General features: G+C 36.2%; 1 protein-coding gene across 1 annotated transcript; it reads right to left on the bottom strand.

Moving 5' to 3' along the window:
- Positions 1-8,272: 8,272 nt before the first annotated feature.
- Positions 8,273-12,011, bottom strand: LOC129450424 (green-sensitive opsin-3). The gene is made up of 5 exons (XM_055213158.2): positions 10,741-12,011; positions 10,502-10,670; positions 9,571-9,736; positions 9,255-9,494; positions 8,273-9,089 (listed from the first exon to the last, which is right to left on the bottom strand). Exons 1-5 carry the CDS (start codon positions 11,099-11,101, stop codon positions 8,976-8,978), a joined length of 1,050 nt encoding a protein of 349 aa, XP_055069133.2. The 5' UTR covers positions 11,102-12,011; the 3' UTR covers positions 8,273-8,975.
- Between the last annotated feature and the right edge of the window lie 12,273 nt (positions 12,012-24,284).

Raw genomic sequence — 24,284 nt, 5'->3', positions numbered from 1 at the left:
ACAGTGGTTAGTGCTCAACGAATGCATAGCTATAAGCATGCAAGAGTCAATCACTATTAAAATCCAATGCAATAAAATCTGAGTGTTGTTCCTTTTTATTGTACTCGAACTCAAAATGGAAGAAATGTTACTGTATAATCTGATTGCATCGTAAAATGAAGTAATAAAATTATACTTGTTCAACTAAATGTCTGTTTTATGTTTTTTTACAACGATGCGTGTTATCATAGTTTTCCTTATTTTCTGGAAAAACTAATTACAAAAGCCAGAGGAAGACACTCAAACTCTATGGGGGATTTATAGTGAATCACATTATATTATATCAGCGCTGCTTATAGGCTATGTGCTGTTTCTTATTAGCGTTGTCTTCTCAACAAGATACAACATCCAATGCTACAGCTACTTGTTTTCCCCATTAAGCCTTTTAATGAAAGGGTGTAAGGGAGCAATTAGGATCTTTTGGCCTGTCAGAGCCTCACAACAGCCTCATGCTTAACATCTATATGCAGAGTATATACGACACTGCGGTGAAGCTAACTGCTTGCAGCTGCCCGGGCTCCAAATTGCAGCTTTTGGGTGATCGGGAGATTTTATCTACTGGCATTTAACTTGTGAGAAATTAAAGGTTACGAATGAGAAACTCAACAGCTGTTCAATTAAACGCCTTTGCATGAAGCAGTGCAGTATAAGGGGGATTTAAAGAGGCTGGTGGTAAAGAAAGAGAAACGACTGTGAAAAGATGGTTGTGTATATATAATTTGTTTAACAGGTGTCAAAAGTCATGTTATGTAAAACAAGCTTCATAGGTGTTCATAAACATTTCACGCATGCATTAATTTAAAAGAGGAGTTAAGTCAACCATTCACTAGCAGCAGCAGCATGTTAAATTGTATGCGATAGGCAGAAGAAACATTTAACGTGGTGCCACATACAGAATAGCAGGGGGGTATGTTTTTACTGTGTGTTTACTCTTCTAGATGATTTAGGGATCATGGTGTTTGATATTAGTAAGTGTATGTGAAGAGAAGACTGGATTGACCCTCGTAGGTTTTCTATTTAAGGCCAGTTTCTTCATTCTGTTCATCCATCTGTCCCTTCTGGCTCTTAGACAGGGCTCTGTTCAGAGGTTTAAAAATAAAGAAAAATAAAGCTACAGCTACATATTAGCGTAAACACCCAAGGCGTGTGTCTGACTGCAATCACTATAACTACAACTCTATTTGAAATAGTGCACTTGTTATGCATATGGAGTTACAGAAATGGTGATAATTAAATTAGCACTAAAAGTGATTCACTTCAAGAACCACTCTCAAATAAGAGGTACAAAAGTTGGCACTGGGATGGTACTTTTTAAAAAGGTCCTAATATGTACCATTTTGGTACTGATATGTCCTTTGAGGTACCAATATGCACCTTTTAGGTACAAAAGTAAACTTTTTGTTAAAGGCACAAGACTTTTTAAAGATGTCAAATAAATCTTTGGTGTCCCCAGAGCACATATGTGAAGTTTTAGCTCAAAATACCACATAAATAATTTATTATAGCATGTTAAAATTGCCACTTTGTAGGTGTATGCAAAAATGTGCCATTTTGTGTGTACTTTAAAGTGCAAATGAGCTGATGAAATTCAAACACTTATCACGATGATGGTGGTTTGTTGCAATTAAAACTCAATTGTGCTTTTCTCTGCACTAAATGGCAGTGCTGTGGTTGTATAGTGGAGATTAAGGGGTGGTATTATCATAATAAGAGCTCCTTATGACATCATAAGGAGAGCCAAATTTCAACGACCTATTTTTTCATGCGCTTGTAGAGAATGTTTTACCAAAACTAAGTTACTGGGTTGATCTTTTTCACATTTTCTAGGTTTATAGAAGCACTGGGGACCCAATCATAGCACTTAAACATGGAAATAGTCAGATTTTCATGCCATGGACCCTTTAAACCCCAGTGACAACTGTTGTGTATATATTTGCATAAGAAAATCTTGTAATTCACTTTTGATTAAAGCGTCTGCCCAATGCACAATGTAAAAAATAAACAAACTTCATGTTATTAGTATCTTACATGTGTAAGATGTTAAGCGTTAAATATTCTCTTAAACAATTCAGATTATATTAATTTCTACACTGACAAATGTATTGATGTGGTTAATGCAGTCTGATCCCAGAAGCTGGCATATTTTCCAGCTGCATCCCTGACCATTAGCGGATGACAGCATCACATAATTACAGTCATTTTATTCATTTTAGGTAATTGCTTTGTTTTCACCATACCCAGCCACAAGAGTATTGTTTTATATTATGTGCCAAAATTATTCCTGATCGTGCAGTTTTTGTTACTGGTCAGAGTATACGTTTGTGTACTATACAGCTTAGATTTCCATCCAAACGTGAAGCGAATCTTTTCAAAACTCGCATAAAAAGAAAAACAAACATGCGAATTGTGCGTTTCCATCAAGTTCTTTGAGCGAATGAGGGTGGTATTGGTAACCTAGCAACCAAGAGTAAACAAAAAGCACGCTTGGAAAATGGAGACAGCGTGTAGTTACGATGTGGCAAGTTATTGATGTATTAGCAGTGCAGCTTTTAATTGCCAAACTCAATACTGTGCACAGAAGAAGGAATTCAGCATTTTTGATAAGGCATTAGCAGCAAGGACATTGCAACGACGTCAAGCCCCATATATGGTAAAGACGACAGCGGTCCGTGTGTTCGTCAGAATTAATTCGGCAAATGCGTGTCCATCTCCCATTATTCGCATTTACTCTTTTTGCATTTATTTTAATTCGCAAAAAACAAGTAGGTGCATGCATTTCCTTTAGGTCCTTTGGCGAGTGACGGTGGTGTTGGCAACCTAGCAACCAATAGTAAACAAAACAAGGCACGCTTGGAAAATGGAGACACTGGACTACATGTAGTCACGATGGGGTAAGTTTTTACAACTTTTTTGCATCAGCTTGTAATTGCCAAACTGAGTGCTGTGCACATAAAAAGGAATGCAAGATTTTTGATAAAGGCGTTAGCAGCACATTGCGACGACGCCGAGCCCCATATATGGTGTCATCTGTGTTCGTCAGAATTAATTCGGCAAATCTTTTTCCATCTCCCATTATTCGCATTTACTCTTTTTGCATTTTTTTTATTCGCAAAAAACAATTCCATCGAGTTCTTTGAGCGAATGACGGTGGTATTGGTGACCTAGCGACCAACAAACAAATCAAGGCACGCTTGGAAAATGGAGACAGGACTGCATGTAGTTACGATGGGGCAAGTTATTAATTTATTAGCAGTGCAGTTTGTAATTGCCAAACTGGATGTTGTGCACAGAAGAAGGAATTCAGCATTTTTGATAAAGGCATTCGAACCCCATATATGGTAAAGACGACGGCGGAAACAGACGGTCAGTCTCGTGGGTTTAATGTTCGCAACGTCGGATTAATTCGGCAATTGCGTTTCCATCTCCCATTATTCGCATTTACTCTTTTTGCATTTATTTTTTTTAAATTCGCAAAAAAAAAATTCAGTGCGTTTTCATCAAGTTCTTTGAGCGAATGACAGTGGTATTGGTAACCTATAGCAACCAACAAACAAACCAAGGCACGCTTGGTAAAAGGAGACAGGACTGCATGTAGTCACGATGGGGTAAGTTAATACTTTTTTTGCAGCAGCTTGTAATTTCCAAACTGAATGCTGTGCACAGAAGAAGGAATGCAGTATTTTTGATAAAGGCATAGCAGCAAGGACATTGCGACGACGTCGAACCCTATAGAGGGGTTGCAAGTTTACAAACATTGCAGGGTGCGCGCGCATCCAGGGGGCAGAAAGCCCGATTGGTGAGCTGATCTGCTACTGCAACAACCTTAATTATTGAAGCGTTCTTTATTGTTTGTATATAAATAAGACTTGATTTTAGTTGGATCTGTTTTTCTGTCTTTATTATTGCAGTTTTACTGTGATACATGCATGAATTATAATTTTATAATTATAATGCTAGTAACGTAATAGTCGCATCTACTGGTATGTTAACATCAGGCACCCAGCACTGACTCTGTTGGTACTATTTTCCACGCATCAATTCCTTGGCATTTTGACTTACAGACACCGCTACGAGCATACAACACAATGCACTTCTCTTCTTTCTGCCCCTCGGTTGCGCGCGCAACCAGTTAGTGAAGTCGCCGTGCAACCCTTCTATGGGCAGTGTTGCCAGATTGGGCGGTTTTGAATTTGATTGTGCGGGTAAAAATTGGCTTGGGCGGTTGTGCAAAAATTGGGCTGGTTTGGGATCAGTTGGGCGGGTTTGAAACGTGCATTTTATAGGCTTATTATTTAACAAAAAACCCCAAATGTGCATGTATTTCATGACGTTACTAAACACACGCCCACTGCATGTGTTTGTGTTGACGCCACGCCGATGATGAGTCCGCGTTTAGCCAATCACAAGTGATATCAGCCAGCCAGCTCTCTCAGCGGGAAATCAAGATGTTACAGATAGGAGTTGGAGAGTGACCCGGGCCTGAAGCAAATGGATAATGCCTTTTAAATCGGAAAATAGCACTGCAAATTCTGCAACACGGACTCCGGATTGCAACGTATAAGTTGCTTGTCACACATCGGCCGTGTCTCAATTCGAATGCTGCAGCCTCCGGAGGTCGCATTTCTAGGCTCCATATACGTCATCGACTGTCTTGTTTTAGAATATTAACAGTTATAAAGTTGACTTTTATTCTTAGTTAATAGTAAATTGTTGTAATATGCTTATACCTTGCGAATGTAATGGTCAGTTAAATAAAATAAACCAGGCTTGATGACGTATGCACCCTGCATACGCGACCTTCGCAGGCTGCAGCTGGAGTGAGAAACGGACATCAATTACACGTGTTTGAGCCGTGGATGAATTATCGGAGCATTTCAGGTGAACAGAACCAAATGTTCGGCTGTCATTTAGTCAATTGTGGAACCATGAACTTCAGCCAGACTGTACATAGTTCTGAAAAGTTCAGATGTTCACAGTGTTCTTCAGCTTCCTTGCAAGTTAACGCACAACCAACAGCCCATTATTATTGTTCTGCATTTACTGCTTAAGGTAAGCCTATTTACGATCTCTCTCTCACACACACCTATTTATCAAGAGTAAAAATACATTATTAATAATAATATAAATAGATAAAAAACGTTATTAACGAATTGGGTATTTGAATAATAATAAAACACTTAAATATACGCTGTAAAAGTGCATTGTGCGTGTGGGCGAGGGAGCATAATGTAGCGGTTGTGAACAAGTTATGTCATTTTGCTGGTGTGGTTCTGTTCTGGTGTCGCTAGCTATAGCATGTTGCATTAATTGTGTAAGTTAAAATAACTAAATGCTAATCAAATTAAACCAAAATGTTGATTTAAATATTTTGGGCGGTTTTTTGTGCGTTTGGGCGGGTTTTGGAACACTTTTGGGCTGGAAACCATCAACTCTATCTGGCAACACTGTCTATGGGATGCATATGTAAAGACAACGACAGCGGGACGGTCAGTCCTGTGTGTTCGTCAATATTAATTCGGCAAATGCGTTTCCATCTCCCATTCGCATTTACTCTTTTTTACTTACCTCACATAAATCAAAAACCAACGCGCGTAAAACGTTTGTGCAAATAAGGGATTTTATTTTGTAATAGAAATTTTGCGTTTTCAGCACTCGTTTTTCATGCGATACTTTAAAATACATAAACATAAGCATAAAATCGTTAAAAATAAATTAATTACTTGCCCCATCGTCACTACGTGCAGTCCTCTATCCGTTTTCCAAGCGTGCCTTGTTTTGTTTACTGTGTTGGTTACTAGGTTACCACCAATACCACCGTCATTCGCTCAAACAACTTAATGGAAACGCACATAAGTTAATTCTTTGTGCAAATTTTGAAAGATTCGCTTCACGTTTGCCGAATTAATTCTGACGTAGCGAATAATAAATCCACTGACCGTTTCCTGAAGCTGATTCCGCTGTTTTTGTCTACCATATGGGGCTCGACGTCGTAGCAATGTCCTTGCTGCTAGTACCCTCATCAAAAATGCTGCATTCTATCTTCTGTGCACACTGCACAGCATTCTGGCAATTACAAGCTGCACTGCTAATAAATTAATAACTTGCCCCATCGTGACTACGGCTGTTTCTCAATATGCGTTCTTCAGCGATCTTGCGTCCTCGTGTCCTCGCTCTACGTCATCATTAACGGTCGAAGTTCAATTCCAATTCTCAAGAACGCAAGGACAGAGGACGCATGAAAATACCCGGATGTGTTCTTGATATCGAGGATGCATCGAGTGCAGACTTGCTGAAATCGCTTTACGCCCCAGAAGTCATTGCGGCAAAACTTCCGAGTTCGTTCTTCCAAGGTCGCCTGGCAAGACCGATCTCCACGAGGACGCAAGTCCGTTCTTTGCGTTCTTGGAATTGAGAAACAGCCTACCTGTCTTCCAAACGTGCCTTGTTTTGTTTACGTGTTGGTTGCTGGGTTACCAATACTACCGTCATTCGCTCAAAGTACTTGATGTAAACGCACCTAATTCTTTTTAGAAAAGAGTCACTTCTCGTTTGTATAGCAACCAAAAGTTTGTTATAAAATATGTGGGGATTACAAGCTGCACTGCTAATAAATTAATAACTTGCCCCATCGTGACTACGGCTGTTTCTCAATATGCGTTCTTCAGCGATCTTGCGTCCTCGTGTCCTCGCTCTACATCATCATTAACGGTCGAAGTTCAATTCCAATTCTCAAGAACGCAAGGACAGAGGACGCATGAAAATACCCGGATGTGTTCTTGATATCGAGGATGCATCGAGTGCAGACTTGCTGAAATCGCTTTACGCCCCAGAAGTCATTGCGGCAAAACTTCCGAGTTCGTTCTTCCAAGGTCGCCTGGCAAGACCGATCTCCACGAGGACGCAAGTCCGTTCTTTGCGTTCTTGGAATTGAGAAACAGCCTACCTGTCTTCCAAACGTGCCTTTTGTTTACTGTTGGTTGCTAGGTTACCAATACTACCGTCATTCGCTCAAAGAACTTGATGTAAACGCACCTAATTCTTTTTAGAAAAGAGTCACTTCTCGTTTGTATAGCAACCAGATGTTGTTAAAAAATATGTGGGGATTACAAGCTGCACTGCTAATAATTTGATAACTTGCCCCATCGTGACTACATGTCTCCATTTTCCAAGCATATCTTGTTTTGTTTACTGTTACTAGGTTACGTCATGTAAACTTATGTGCATCACCTGTCATGTCAAAATACATGTCTGCTGCAGATGCTTCAAAGGGGTTTATGATTAAATAGATGCTCATGTTTGCTAGATACTCGCTTTATCTCATGTGTAATCGGAGTTTAGTGTTAAATTAGAGTCTTGCGAGTGTTTTGTGAACGTGAGCGTCTCTTTTATCATAAGCCCCTTTGACACGTGTGCAGCAGGCACATATTTTGACATGATACATGATGCACACGGTTCACATGACACTCCGAACATATATTTTGAATTTGCACCCCTTTGAAAAGAAGTCACCGGCCGCCACTTGTATAATCTCTTAGAATCTTGTCTGACAGCAATAACATCAAGTTTTTTTTTACTATTTTTAGGGGCCAACTGCCATGTAGTAAAAAAAAGTTGGTTTTACCTTAGCTGATCTTTTGTGATTTCCTTCGGAAAAACTCTCCACAACGTTATCAAAATCCAGACAGTGAATTGGGACTTCTGAGTATTCTAACCTCTTTTACAGTGTTGGAATGCATTAGCATAATTTATTTGTTAAACATTTATTTGTTATTTATTTATTAAAAACACTTTATTTCACAGTATTAAAGGCGGAGTCCACGATGTTTGAAAAACGCTTTGGAAAAGGAGATGGGCCGACTACCAAAACACACTTATAGCCAATCAGCAGTAAGGAGCGTGTCTACTAACCGACATCCTTGCCGGGTTGCGTATGTGTGGGGCGGGTCTATCAACAGAAGGTCTAGATTTTATTGGGGTAGAGGCGTGTTTGGTTAGGTGATTTCAAATATAGACATTTGCTTTCAAACATCATGGACTCCGCCTTTAAGTGCATTTTTTTAAATAAATATTATGAAACATTTACATACAGTAGCAAATTTGCCAGGGCACCCTGCTGGTCAGATGCCCTGGGCATGTGTCCTATAGACCCGTGTGTTAATCCATCCCTCGATGCAAAAATGCTACAATTAGGACAAAATTTGAGAAGCACAGCTGAGCATTAATGTTTGGGAAAAGTCAGTGTGTTAAGATCCCATCAATTTAGGTTCTAGACAGCTATGGAGAAAACAATTTAAGCATTTTTTATTTTAGGCGTAGCACGATTGCCCCTCTTATATAGGATTCTGTATTGTTTTGTTTCCCACAATTTATATAGAAATTGGTGCTTTGATGTGTTAGAATAAATATCAGTGTGGGGAATGAGATATGTAAATGTAGTTTAATAAATTAAATGCCCACAAGCAGATTTTCATGCAATTGTTTATTAAACTATTTGCCTCTCCACATTTTTATTATATACAAAGTATATACAGAAAATGACTCATAGCTTGATTACAGTGTCTGAACATCCATCACCATTTATAAGACAAGCAGCAATTGCATAAAACACATGATTTCTTAAGCCAGAGAAGCCAGTTTAGTGTTCAATACAGTGAGCACCTTTACAGATCGGCTTAAGCAGATCTTCCTCTTATCTTCATCTTGTTGTGTTTGCTCACTGAGAAGTCAATGTCTTTATCTTATAATCCTGTTGGTTGTTTCAGTTAACCCCTGAGTTTCCTGACTGTACACTTACATAACAATGTGCAATCAGAAGGAATAATGAAAAATAAATGTGGATAAAAAATACATATGTGCATTATCGAAAAATTCAGCATAGAACTGAGTGAAAATTCTTCAGAAATATGGGAGAGCCGGGTATGTAGGCAATTTTTGGGTCATGCTGGCGAAACTGAGGACACCTCTGTTTTGCTTGTTGAAACGGCTGAGGACTCATCATCACCAAGCGGGTTCTTGCCACAGAAAAGGGTCGTCAGCATGCAGCTCCTGAACTAGAAAAAGCCAGTGAAATAATAAGATTATAATTTACATTTACACATTTGGCATAGCATGCGTGTTCCCTGAGAACCCTTAATCTTTTGCACTGCTAATGCAATGCTCTGTATCAGATTAGGAAGATTGCAAGGTAAAAAAAATGTTGATCCATAATTGCATACCTGTTTGTTTAGCAGCACATAGATGATTGGGTTGAATATTGAGGAGCTTTTCGAGAAAAATGCAGGGACTGCCATGAACTGGGCACTGAAAGCCGCTCCCTTATTAAAGAAAATCCAAGCTGCCACACTAGCATAAGGAGTCCATGCCACCAAGAAACCCAAAACCATCAGGATGACCATACGTGTCACTTCTTTCTCTGCCTTTTGAGTGGATGCCGAGTCTTGCTGTTGAGCTGCAGCCTGATACAGATAGTTAGTCTTAAAAAGTATAAAGATACTGTATGTCTGGATTTAAAAAATGTAAAAAAAATCTTACCGCTTTTACGGTGCAAACTAGATTTCCATACGTGAAGAATATTATAGTGACAGGGACAAAGAAATGGCAAACAAACATGTATATAACATATGATTCATTGCTGTATTCGGGGTTTAATGTGTAATAATCTGGTCCACATGAGCACTGTATTCCCTCAGGAATATACCTGTGTGAAAATAACAGAAGTTTATTTCAGTCAGATCTGTACATTAGCTCAATTGAGGGAGCTACAAGCTTAACAATGCAACGCAAGGTTATGGGTTCAATACCCGGGAAAGCGAATAATGATAAAATAAAGCTTCAATGCACTTTAGGTTCACTGTAAAAAATCTGTAGAAATTACAGTATTACTGGCAGCTGGTTCCCAGTAACTTACTGTAGATTTTACATGTATGTTATTTACTGGCAACAGTTTGTTCAAAGTTAAATGAACATGAAACCATTTCAGTTTTTATCTTCTACAGTAAGTTACTGGCAACCAGCTGCATAATTACAGCTAATTTTTTACAGTGTTGTTTTAGATGAAAGCATTAATAAAAACATACTGTATATTCATATAGCTTGCAGACGCTTTCTTCCAAAGCTATACATTTTTATCAGTATATGTGTTCCCCGGGAAACGAACCTATATAAGGTAAAATTGTCCTAAGCAATGCTTTAACAACTGAGCAACATTTCTTACATTTTCACACCTAGCAAATGTTTTTTCCAAAGCGACTTACAGTGCATTTACAAATTTTATCAGTCCCAGACAGCATACGACTCAGAACCAGATCTGCACCGGATTTGCTGACTTCAGTACGGATCCAATGTGGATTTGGCCCAGAGTCGTCTGCTGTCTGAGATATGAGTTTCTTCACTTTGACACTGCTAATGCAATGCTCTTAATAAGTCATAAATGTAAGTTTGTAAGGATGTGCAGTTTACTAACCTGGACCATCCAATAAGTGGGGGAACAGCGCAGCTAGCTGCCATGATCCAGGTAAAGGCAATGCCTCCCAAAGCATGTGAAGATGTAAATTTGAAGCTACCCATGGGCTTGCAAACAACAATATACCTTTCAATGGCGAGCACCACCAATGACCAAAGAGCAACTTGACCTAGAGAGAAATGAAAGAAGAGTTATGCCTTTCTATAACTATCACATCCAAACAAAACATTTGAACTTACCCCCAAGCGTGGCCATGAAGCCCTCGATAGCGCATCCCATAGGTCCAAACACAAAGTAACCATTAACAGCCGAGGAAATCGTGATGGTAAATCCAAAGCAGACCATTATCATTCCAGCCACAGCAAGATTAACCAAAATAAAGTTTAAGGGCTGCCTGAGCTTTTTGTGCTGAAATGTGACAAACAACGTCAAACCGTTGATAGGAAAGCCTAAACAGATGAGAAAAAACATATAAACCGCCAGTAGTTTGAATTGCCACGGCTCAGCCAAATAATACTGCGTGTACTCGAATGGGCTCCGCACGAGCCCTGTCCTATTAGACATCGGGATGTAAAAGTTTTGCCCCTCCGTGCCGTTCATCCTCGCACAGAATTAATCTTACTAATAGGGAGGTGAGACCGAAGCAAAGCTGATCTCTATCGAGGCACCAAACAAATCACCGGTCATCTGTGTTTCTCATGGTGACCTTTGTGGTTTTATACCTTTCTGAGAGATTAACGCCAAGTGGCTAAATCAGGAAAGAGCGAAATGAAACAGCTTTAGTCTAATCATTAGGCTTCTTATTCGAATTTGAGCACGTGAAAACTTTAGCCACACTTCGACAGAACTGCTTTAATGTTTTACAGGGCACATTTGACCCAACAATGGGTGAAACAATGAGAAATGGTTTTATCTAAAGGTTTTGAATCCACTGACTGTCAGAGCTACTCCATCAGTGTTTTAAGATGCTGTGCTTTATATTTAATTAGAAATGATGTCGCCATATTGATCATTTGGTCTGTCATTTTTGTGATAGGTGTTATTCATGGTTATCCTCCTACAGCTGTTGTATACACAGATAAATGAAAGAGTCACAGCTGTTAGTAAATGCAATTGTCAATCAAAAGCACTGAAAATTTATAAAAAACTTAAAAAAATTAAACCTTTGTACAGTTCACCCAACCACATCTGCCACCACCTAAAACACTCTAAAAGATATTAAAATATAAGTGTTAATATCATAATTATTTAATTTTTTTATAAAGATTTTGTCTTGATTAAGATACTGATTAAAATGAGATGTTACACTTTAAAAAATGCTGGGTTATATTCAACCCAGCTTTCGGTCAAAAAGGTTTATAATTTAACCTATGCTGGGTTGTTTCAACCCAAAATGCTGGGTTGTTGGGCCAAATATAACCATTTTCTGGGTTAATTTAACTTAATAATTGGGCTCGTACCTTTTTGACCCAATGGCGGGTTTAAAATAACCAACCCAGTCTCACGGAGTTGCGTATAAATAGCACGAAGTGTAAAAATCATGCAATACATATGCCAAATTCCACTTTGGCGTGCACACGCAAGTCCTTCCCATTCACTTAAACGGTACATCTTTTTTGTCGGTTTATTTATTGGTTTCTCAATTTTTTGCTTTTTTTTACCATTTTCGCTTGGGTTTAGGGTTAGAACAACTTTTTGTTATATAAAAATGACATCCTAACCCAAACCCCAACTCCAAGCGACCATGGCTTAAATATGGACAAAAACATGGAGAAACCTGTATATTAAATAACCTCATTAAGCAAATCTAAAATCTAACACTAAACCCAAGTGAAAATGGTTTAAAAACTGAAACAAATTGAGAAACCAATAAATAAAACGACAAAAAAGATGCACCGTTTAAGTGAATGGGAAGGACTGGCATATAATATGCACCCCAGGGTGGAATTTGGCGTGTGTGTTGTACGATTTTTACACTTCGTGCTATTTATACGCATCTACATGAGACTGGGTAGCAAATAACCCAGCAATTTTTTTAGACTTCTTGCAAAAAGTTAACATTTCATACCACACAGAGTATGCCGGAGCCAATACACTTACGAAAGGAAAATATATTTACAAATATATTACTTGAAATATATTGTAATATATTGCAATATATTATTTTACTTTCCATTTTCCAATATATTATACATTGGCAATACATGGAATAATATATTGATGGTACATATATTCTATATACGTGTAATATATTGCAGTATATTGCAAAATATACAAATTATTGCCACTTTCAATATATTGTACATGGATATAATATATGTGTTTATATATTTAAAAATATATGCAATATTATATTTTGATTTATATGCGAAAATGTATTAACAATATATGTAGAGATATGGTTTCACATATATGTTTACTATATGGTAGAATATATTTCAAATATATGTAAAATTATATGGAAATGTACATGAAATATATGTAGATATGTGTTCGATATATTGTGGAATACATTTAACATATATGTAAAATTAGATGGAAAATATGTGAAATATATGTGCATATATGGGAACATGTATTAACAATATATGTACAGATATAGTGTCACATGTATGTTTACTATATGGTAGAATATATTTCAAATATATGTACAACTATATGGAAATATATATGTAGATATGTATTTGATATATTGTGGAATAGATTTTACATATATGTAAAATTAGATGGAAAATATGTGAAATATAGGTGCATATATGGGAACATGTATTAACAATATATGCACAGATATAGTGTCACATGTATGTTTACTATATGGTAGAATATATTTCAAATATATGTACAACTATATGGAAATATATATATATGTAGATATGTGTTTGATATATTTTGGAATACATTTTGCATATATTTAAAATTAGATGGAAAGATATGTACATATTTATTGTAAATGTATGCACAATATGTGTACATATATGAGAACATGCACATACAATGTATGAATATATTTGGGATATATACAGTATATGTACATGAAACATCTAAAATATATAAATACTTAAATATGCAACCTGCAATATACAAACATTTACACCACATATTAACACAGACTGATGGGTAATCTATCAAAAGCCACCTTTATTTTCTTTTAATCAGGCACAGATACTAAACCCAATTTGAGGTACAGAGCTCTATAGGCCTATTAAAACCACAAGAGGTTTTGCATATGGTCAGTCAAAGGAAATGTGATTGGCTTTACATTACATTACATAAATGTGTTGCATTGCATTTACATAAATTACGTTTTAAAAGAGTGCCATTAAACAAAAAATATACAAAATATAAATTAAAGCAACTTAAATTACCAATTTCCATTTCAAAATTTCAGCAGTGCCATTATACAATATAAAGACAATATCAATAAAGACAATATCAATAAACAAAATGCACAGACAATAATGAACAAATAAATAATAAACAAACTTTCAAGAAGTTTTGGGAACCGTGAAAAAGCAAAAAAAAAAAAAAAAAAAAAAAAAAATTGCCAAAAGAACAGTCCATTATCCTGGTTAGGAGTCCACCTTGGATCTTCACTGATGTAAACCACTTACATACCCATGCTTTTGCTCTTCACCTGGTGTCTTAATGCCATTAGCTTGCAGATTCTACTGTTGATAGATTTTCTGACATCAGCTTCCTTGGCCTTATAGGAAACTGTTTTAAAACAGCATCTGTGGAGCAGAACAACAAGTTGTTCACAAAAATCTCTCAGAGATGCAATAAAAACTGAAAAGCACCAGCTCTGAAAACGTATATACCTTTTAAAACTTGAAGTTTCCTTGGAGCCTGCTGACATCAGCCGCCTTCTTCTTCTTCTTGAGTTTTACTGGCAGTTGGCAAACAACGTTTAGTGGCATTACCGCCACCTACTGATTAGGAGTGTGGGTCAGGATCATAGGTCAGGACCTATCTATCAGCCTCCTTGTTGCTGGTGTCTGTTACGCGTCCTGTCCTCTCTTCGCGCCTGGATCTCAGCTTCCTACTCGAGCATTTTATATATATATATATATATATATATATATATATATATATATATATATATATATATATATATATATATATATATATATATATATATATATATATATGAAGAGTTTGGTTCCAAAAAGCAATAAATCCATTTTGACAAATTTTGGTAAAAACGTGTTTTCTATACCAAGAAAGTGACAAGATGAAAACAACTATTTTCTGTTACAAACTTTCACACAGCATCTTTAGGTTATAAAAACATAAAAAATTCAAATCCATAACTTGATTTTCAAAGATTTATTATAAAAACGGATTATTTTTTCCACAAAATGCAATAAATCCATGACAAGTTTTTATTCAAAATGCTATAAATCTATTGAATCAATAGCCTATATAAATGTGCATTCATCTTTGCCATGTTATATTCATTTAGTTGACTAGTTGTACACACTAATTAAAAATATAAACATTAATGTTATTAATCAAAACACTTACTTTGTCATGTTAAGAACCCTGTCATTGCGGTTACTTGACGTCTTCACTTAACGTCTTTCACGCGATCAGCTGTAAAATGTTTTTGGTCCTGCTCGATTTTCGTTGACTTTGAGTAAAATTATGGAAAGTTTTTCATAAGATCCTCTGGGGTCAATGTGTTAGCATGAGAAGCTTGATGCTGTCGGGAGAACAAGCACCCGTCTCCCGAGTGCCTCTCAGGGAAATTGTTAGATTGCTGATGGCTTACGTTTCTTTCCCATCACAGAAAACCATCACAGGTTTAGCGATGCAATTAAAGTATTATTTTGTTTTGTTTGTTGATCACGTAGTACAAAGTAGATGAGGAAAACCAGGACTCCGTGTACTACGCGAGTCCGCCATTGTTTGTTTACATTGCGTGAACGGTGGGCTGTAATAACAGAAATGGAGTTATTGCGTTCTGTAAAAAAGTGGGAGTGGCGTTTGTCGCATTTTGGGAAAAAAGGGAGAAAAGATGACAGAGTAACACGGCGGATATTGGATTTTGCGTAAAATTAAGAATTTACTTTTAACTACTGAACTGATATAATGCTGATTTTGGCAGTAACTCTTTTTTTTCAAAAATGGCGTTTATTGCGTTTTGGAACCAAACTCTTCATATATATATAGTGCCCTTTTTGTTCTTGATAGCAATATAATGTTTCATGCATATATTGCAATATATCAAAGCATATAAAGACAAACTATTACATGTAAAAAATACAGTGCCCTTTCTGTTCTTGATTGCAATATATTTTGTCTCATATATACATGTATGGTTTATGCATATATTGCAATATATCAAAGCATATAAAGACAAACTATAACATGTAAAAAATATAGTGCCCTTTTTGTTCTTGATTGCAATATATTTTGTCTCATATATACATGTATGGTCTATGCATATATAGCAATATACTAAAGCATATAAATACAAACTATTACATGTAAAAAAATATAGTGCCCTTTTTGTTCTTGAATGCAATATATTTTGTCTCATATATACATGTATGGTCTATGCATATATTGCAATATATCAAAGCATATAAAGACAAACTATTACATGTACAAAATATAGTGCCTTTTTGTTCTTGAATGCAATATATTTTGTCTCATATATACATGTATGGTCTATGCATATATAGCAATATATTAAAGCATATAAAGACAAACTATTACATGTAAAAAATATAGTGCCCTTTTTGTTCTTGATTGCAATATATTTTGTATCATATATAAATGTATGTTTCATGCATATATTTCAATATATTGGAAAATATAAATATTAAATCCCATATATGGGAATATGTTGCCTAATATATTACATGATATTTTCCAATATACTGCAATATATTTTTGTTTCGTAAGGGTACACTTACCTGAGACTTTTTGCAAAGCATAGTCTCTGGCAAGAATGATAGCTAAGATCTGAATATCTACTTTAGGTGAACTTTATCGAATTGAAATTGTTTTAACACACTCAGCTTCCCAAAATCATTGCCAGAATCCATCGGCAGGTTTGAATGGGTCATGTTATGTAAGGCAGTGGTTCTCAATTTAAAATTTAAAATTTGAGCTAAACAAAACATATTAAATTATAAAATGTATGATTGTAATGTGTTGTTGGTTAGTAGCCTTATTTTCCTGAGGTTTAATTACACAGAATGTATGATATATTCATATATTTTATAAAATGTCATAAAACGGCCCCCAGTCAGAGAACCACTGATGTAAGGTATGTCAGACAACTATCAAAGATTTACCAATGTGTTGTGGAGTGTTTGCGAGATTTGTAGACATTGAAAAGATCCACAATGTCAGAAAGAAAGGTACAAAGCTGTGCATTTTCTGTCACTGGGGTGGTGCCCTATTTTGTACCTTTACGGGTATACATTACTGTATCTTAGGGATCTATTGTGTACCTTTAAATGTACAGTTAAATGTTTTGTACCCCTAATATTTACTGGTACAAACTTGGTCCTTATACACAATAGGTCCTTAGGGTATAATGTCCCCCAAAAAGTACAACATTTCAATGTGTTGTATACCCATAAAGGTAGAAAAATGAACCTTTGAGAGTACCACCCCAGTGACAGAAAAGGCACAGTTTGGTCATTTTGTACCCAAATGCCTCAAAGACTTTTGCTGGTCATGTGGTGGGCTCCCAATTCCATATTTTTTGAAAGCATTAAACCTAATGCAAGTGTGTTGACAGAGCTAATATACTTAACTGATGACTTCTGACTGAGGAACAAATCCCTATACCATAGATTTAATTATCCAAAACGTATTCATTTTCCTCTACTAGATCTTTTTGGAGCTTTGGAGCTCATTTCAGACAGTATATTTAATATTCATTTATAGACCACTGATCTATGTAAATCAGTGGTGTAGATATATGAATTTTTTATCACTTTTAAAAATGTCTTTATTTGAATGTAGTGAGGAGGCTACTTTATTTTTCTTGTTTAATATTTTGGGGTTTTAATGCACTTAATAATTTGATAATAACGAATGAACTTTATACTGCAGAGTGAGGATATGCCATTTCACTTCATGCTTCGACTCCACCTCGCATCTTTCCTCGCTTGCATCCTTGGAGGGTGGAGCTAAGACGAGAGGAAAGGAAACAAGGATCCACAAATAAGAATTGAGAAGTACCCTCTGTCAGCTTTTACAGTAGCCAATAAATCAAACATTTGGCTGATGTTTATGGCTTATATATTCAGATTCAGTGCATAAATACAGCAATGTGCTTCCAAGTGCCAAGTGTTATCCTTTTTGATGGTTTACTATATTATTGTATCAATACTGTTTCAACGTGATGACCAGCCGATGCCCGACCAACGACCACCGGCAAAACCAGTTTAATCCGCTTACCCGCCTCATATCCCTACTGTATCTATATATACAGTCTTGTTCAAAATAATAGCAGTACAATGTGACTAACCAGAATAATCAAGGTTTTTAGTATATTTTTTATTGCTACGTGGCAAACAAGTTACCAGTAGGTTCAGTAGATTCTCAGAAAACAAACAAGACCCAGCATTCATGATATGCACGCTCTTAAGGCTGTGCAATTGGGCAATTAGTTGAAAGGGGTGTGTTCAAAAAAATAGCAGTGTCTACCTTTGACTGTACAAACTCAAAACTATTTTGTACAAACATTTTTTTTTCTGGGATTTAGCAATCCTGTGAATCACTAAACTAATATTTAGTTGTATGACCACAGTTTTTTAAATCTGCTTGACATCTGTGTGGCATGGAGTCAACCAGCTTGTGGCACCTCTCAGCTGTTATTCCACTCCATGATTCTTTAACAACATTCCACAATTCATTCACATTTCTTGGTTTTGCTTCAGAAACAGCATTTTTGATATCACCCCACAAGTTCTCAATTGGATTAAGGTCTGGAGATTGGGCTGGCCACTCCATAACATTAATTTTGTTGGTTTGGAACCAAGACTTTGCCTGTTTACTAGTGTGTTTTGGGTCATTGTCTTGTTGGAACAACCATTTCAAGGGCATGTCCTCTTCAGCATAGGGCAACATGACCTCTTCAAGTATTTTAACATATGCAAACTGATCCATGATCCCTGGTATGCGATAAATAGGCCCAACACCATAGTAGGAGAAACATGCCCATATCATGATGCTTGCACCTCCATGCTTCACTGTCTTCACTGTGTACTGTGGCTTGAATTCAGAGTTTGGGGGTCATCTCACAAACTGCCTGTGGCCCTTGGACCCAAAAAGAATAATTTTACTCTCATCAGTCCACAAAATGTTCCTCCATTTCTCTTTAGGCCAGTTGATGTGTTCTTTGGCAAATTGTAACCTCTTCTGCACATGCCTTTTTTTTAACAGAGGGACTTTGCGGGGGATTCTTGAAAATAGATTAGCTTCACACAGACGTCTTCTAACTGTCACAGTACTTACAGGTAACTCCAGACTGTCTTTGATCATCCTGGAGGTGATCAATGGCTGAACCTTTGCCATTCTGGTTATTCTTCTATCCATTTTGATGGTTGTCATCCGTTTTCTTCCACGTCTCTCTGGTTTTGCTCTCCATTTTAAGGCATTGGAGATCATTTTTGCTGATCAGCCTATCATTTTTTGCACCTCTTTATAGGTTTTCCCCTCTCCAAAAAACTTTTTAATCAAATTACGCTGTTCTTCTGAACAATGTCTTGAACGACACATTTTCTCAGCTTTCAAATGCATGTTCAACACGTGTTGGCTTCATCCTTAAATAGGGGCATCCTGATTCACACCTGTTTCTTCACAAAATAGATGACCTCAGTGATTGAATGCCACACTGCTATTTTTTTGAACACACCCCTTTCGGCTGGTTGCCCGGTTGCGCAGCCTTGGGAGCGTGCGTGTCGTGAGTGCTGGGTCTTGTTTGTTTTCTGGGAGTCTACTGAACCTGCTGGTGGCTTGTTTGCCACGTAGCAATGAAGGGTATATATTAGGAGCCTTGATTGTTCTGGTTGGTCGCATTGTGCTGCTATTATTTTGAACAAGACTGTATATAAATATATATTAATTCCTCCCAAGGGTTTTTGTCCTTCTAGGAGTTTTTCCCAGTGGGTTTTTTTCGTCCCAGGGAGAGTCAGCCAACTTTGGCTTAACTTATAGCACTTTACTGTATACGTTACATTATTAATATGCTCGCTTGTATGGTTTAACCTTAGCCGCTATCTCTACTTCTTATATTATCTATTGATTTTCTGTGGTCTCCTCTACATCTTCTCATGTAAAGCTGCTTTGCAACAATTAACACTTGAGAAAAGCGCTATATAAATAAAATTGAATTGAATTGAATTGAATAAAGCCATACAAACATATCGGAGCAGATGCATGTGACTTGACAATTAAACTGATAAATGCGGTGGATGAAACAAAAGCTTAGCAACATAGGTAAATAAAGAAACTTTTACTGGTTTGAATATATACACAAATAGATTCTTAAAAGAGATAAGATTTCACATACAATACTTGTAAAGATGTATACATGCTCTTACCTGCATTAATGGTACATATATAAAGATGTCAATATATATAACATTTTAAATCTTGCACTAAAGAAATAAGTTACAAGCTTATCTTTAAGTTTTGAGTCCATCCCATCTGTCAGATCAACAACTTGAAGTATGTCAACATCTTCTAAAAGGATTTCCAGTCACAAGTAGCTTGTGGTGATCTTATTACAGGCACAGAAATCACTGACAAGCTGGTTAACACCATAGGTGATTTCATCCGCTCCTAATGCTGCAATCCTGACTGATTGGATTCTCGCTTTGTTGGAAGGCCAGAGCCAAAGCATGCACATGACATCTGTTCTCCTTTACTGAATGTCCATCATCCACAATCAAAGTCTCTTGCTAAGTTGCCATTTTATATAGAATTAAAAATAAATTTAAGAAAGAAGAGCATGAATTATTTCAAACATTTAAAAAAAGATAAGCTACTGGATCTCAGAATTAATAAAAGTAACCATCACCACCAATAAACATTATAAACTATATTAAAAGCTATAGGCACCATATTTAAAAATAAAATAGACTTTGGTACCCTAAGCTAAGCTTGGCTTAGATGTTATTTAGCAGTCCATCAGTCCATACGATTAAGAGATCGCAGTATTCTCAATTAATTTCCTTTATATTGTGAAATATATTTCCTCCATCATACCGGTTCGACAGCAAGGTGAACATCTGACTCTCTCGGACGCTGAGACTTCAACTCAACACAGCTGCTCTGTTCCCTTTTAAATGACCAAATAACTCAATTTTCTAATTAGGTCTCGTAATTGAATTGAATTGATTTGGGTAATTAATCTGAGTTAGTTGAAGGGAGACATAGCTTCTGGTCCAGAGCCTGTCACAGGATTACATCAATTAAAAGTGATTCTCCAAGAGAAAATGTAAAAGCACCTGCTGATGTCTAAAACTACAACTGGTCTCAATTGCCAAACAGATCAAAATTAACAGACTTTTTATTGTTCTGTTTATTGGATATATATACAGTTCTCATGTTAAGAGTTTGGTATAAGGTACCATTATGGATAAAATGCGCGTACTCGACACATATGCAGATTTTCTGGACAATACCCTGGTGATACAATCTTACACATGAAAGGTGATTCAAAAGGTTTCATTAAATAAGAACCTATTCTTTTTCAACCTTTTGTGAAAGAGAAAGAAAATATTGTTCTTCTATGGCATTTTGTAGTAAGTTTGTTTTATCCAATTGGATTATGTTTGAAGAATACATAATTTTGTTCAGGAAAGCAGTGTTGTATAGATTCATGCAGATTTACACATAAACACACCAGAAAAAAATACCTTAATTTTTTTAACAAGATACAACACAATGTTTTTAAACTGTACCTTTTATGTCGCATGAAAGGTTATTTTTGTTCCCTTTGGGGTTTACAACAAATTGAAATGTTGTACCTTTTCGGGTACAATATTATACCCTAAGGACCTATTGTGTACCTTAAAGAACAATTTTGTGTCAGTTTAGGGGTACAAGACTTTTAACTGTACCTTAAAAGGTACACAATAGGTCCTTAAGGTACAGTAATGTACCCAAAAAGGTACAACATTGTATTATGTTTATAAACTGGAACCTTGGGGTACCACCCCACTGACAGAAATGGTACAGTTTTTTCTGACGGTGTATAACATAAAACATTTAGCTTAATACTTAAAACATGTAATAAATTGAAGAATCAGAAGGACTGCGGTAAAAACAAAAGTATATTCTCTGCATCAAAAAAAAAAAAAAAAAAGTTTAATACATTTAAAGATGTTTAACAATATTTTGACTATGACAAAAATCCAGAATGTTAAGAAAACATCACAATATTGGTTTTAAAATAGATACAAAAAAGTAAAGTACAAAATAAAAGTTATATTAGGCATAATATACAAGTGTGTGCTGTGTGTAATTATCATGTATGTATAAAAACACACACATTCATGTATGTATTTAAGAAACATTTACATGTGTATATATATTTATTTATATATTCTATATGTATGTCTGTGTGTTTAAATATACATACTAATTACACAGCACACACTAATATTACACAAAAATTAGCATTTATTTTGTAATTAATCTTTGCCCTGCACTATTTTATAATAAATGCTATTCAGGCTATTTCAGTCACTATAAAATCAGTTTTAACTTCTAGCAAACCAGACTTTAGCAGATAGAGTTTAGCATAACTAGAAAGGATAGTTGTGAAGGTGAGAGGAAAAGTAGTCACGTAAGAGGTGTGAGAAGCCACACGTCTCTTAATAAAGATTAGCCTAACTGGAGATTATCACAAACACTGGGTTAGAAAGAGGCGGCTGTCTGGAAGGAAGCCATCATCATGGGCCGAAAGCTTTTCTGTCCACTCAAAACCAGGTCAGTGTCTTTGGCAACAGTCTACATATAGATACCCCAATATAGCCTAGTTTTGCATGTATTACTGCATTAATCTATTTGATGAAGTAACTTCATACCGACACAAATGTTAAAAGATGTAATGGTAAAATAAGTGTTACATTGCGAAGTCATAGTAGGCTTAAACAAAGTGAATACTAAATGCAGTTAAAGAAAAAATTGTAAAAATATGATATGGTATGTGTAAAAACTCCTATATTTATAGCAGTACCCTGTCTGACTTTGTAGCATTTTAATCGGCCAGTTTAGTCACCTCCACCCACAATCTTTCCCTGATCTTATTATAGGGCTGTAGTCACATTTATCTAGTACAGCCCAAATTTTAGGTCACAAGATGGACAGTCAAGCCTGATTTTGCCATTGTAGTAAGGAAGAATTGCATCACTGTTGCTCTGGCCTGATACATCCTTTGTAATGTTTATTTAATGTCAGCTTAACCATTCTTTCTACTATAAACTACTTGGTGAAATCTGTGCAATACAGCAAATAAAAATGCATACCCCTTCATATAGGCTGCAGAGCAAAACCAATTAACCTTAAACTTATTAGTGTTAACTTCAAATAATGTAACAAAAATAAGAATAAAATTACACTGTATATTTTTGTTGTTGTTATATTTTCTTAGGAATGTGTGACCCCCGCCATAAAATCATCCTACATAATGTAAAGAACATTCTGTAAAAATATCATCTTGATATTTGTAATACTGACTGAGTAAGGTCATGTCAAAGATTGAAATTAAAGTGAAAGCAAACTTTGATGCTCCTAATCTCAAACATTAGACTGGATTTTACAGACAGAGTGACTTTTCTATAAGAAATTAATAAAAAATAAACATATTCCTAGCCATAAAGCTCTCAAAAAATGGTCATACATATGCTCGACTGACCACATATTTACATCTTGAGAGAACAATAGGTAATATCATAATCAACCATTGGAAAGCTAACATCGATCGACCCCTGGTGTCTTTAATGGTTACTGCATATTGTACTGAATAAACCTATATTTTGTGTCCAGTAGATGGCACCATTTAATTTATTCAGCACGGATGACAGCCATTTCTGAAACGGAGGGCTGCATCCTTCGCAGGTCGCATTTGTAGGCTGCATTCGTCGTCTAATTTCTGAATATTTACAATTATAAAGTTTACTATTATACTAAGTTAGTCGTAAATTGTTGTAATATGCTTAACTTCTGAAAAATGCTCAGTTAACTAAAATAAACCGGCTTGATGATGTAGTATGCAGCTTGCACATGCAACCTCCGGAGGATGCAGCCTTCCGTTTAATGAGTAAAAAACTTTACTTGTTCAGTAGATGGGGCATTTATTCATTAAAATTTTTAAAGGACGACACACCGTTTGTGCTCTTGTTCAGTGTAAAGTGTTCTGTCATTTGTAATGTCATGGTTGTTCTGTTGCACCGAGGGCAGGTTTGTGGTTTTTCACGAAGAGAACAAGCAAACGCCGAAATCTCGCGAGATGTTTGGTTTAGGGTTAGGTTTGGTGGTGATAAAAAAATAAGGGCTAGATGGGGTACAGCGACAGCCTAAATCCCGTGAAATGTCGGGTTTAATTCCAGCTGTGGGGTTAGGATTAGGATAAAACAGCACCCATCGGCGAGATTTTGGCGTTTGCTGTATCCCTTCTAGCCACAACCTCGGTTAATTGAGTTCAGGATAATTGTAGTATGGCATAGTCTTGGTATTGGATTTTGTTTGTTGTCAGTTTTGTATGACCCTAACCAACCCCAAACAAAACAATAAACAAAAGTGACAC

This window comes from Misgurnus anguillicaudatus, chromosome 8 (genome assembly GCF_027580225.2).
Source record: "Misgurnus anguillicaudatus chromosome 8, ASM2758022v2, whole genome shotgun sequence".
NCBI lineage: Eukaryota > Metazoa > Chordata > Actinopteri > Cypriniformes > Cobitidae > Misgurnus > Misgurnus anguillicaudatus.
This window is presented reverse-complemented; position numbering and strand designations above follow the sequence as displayed.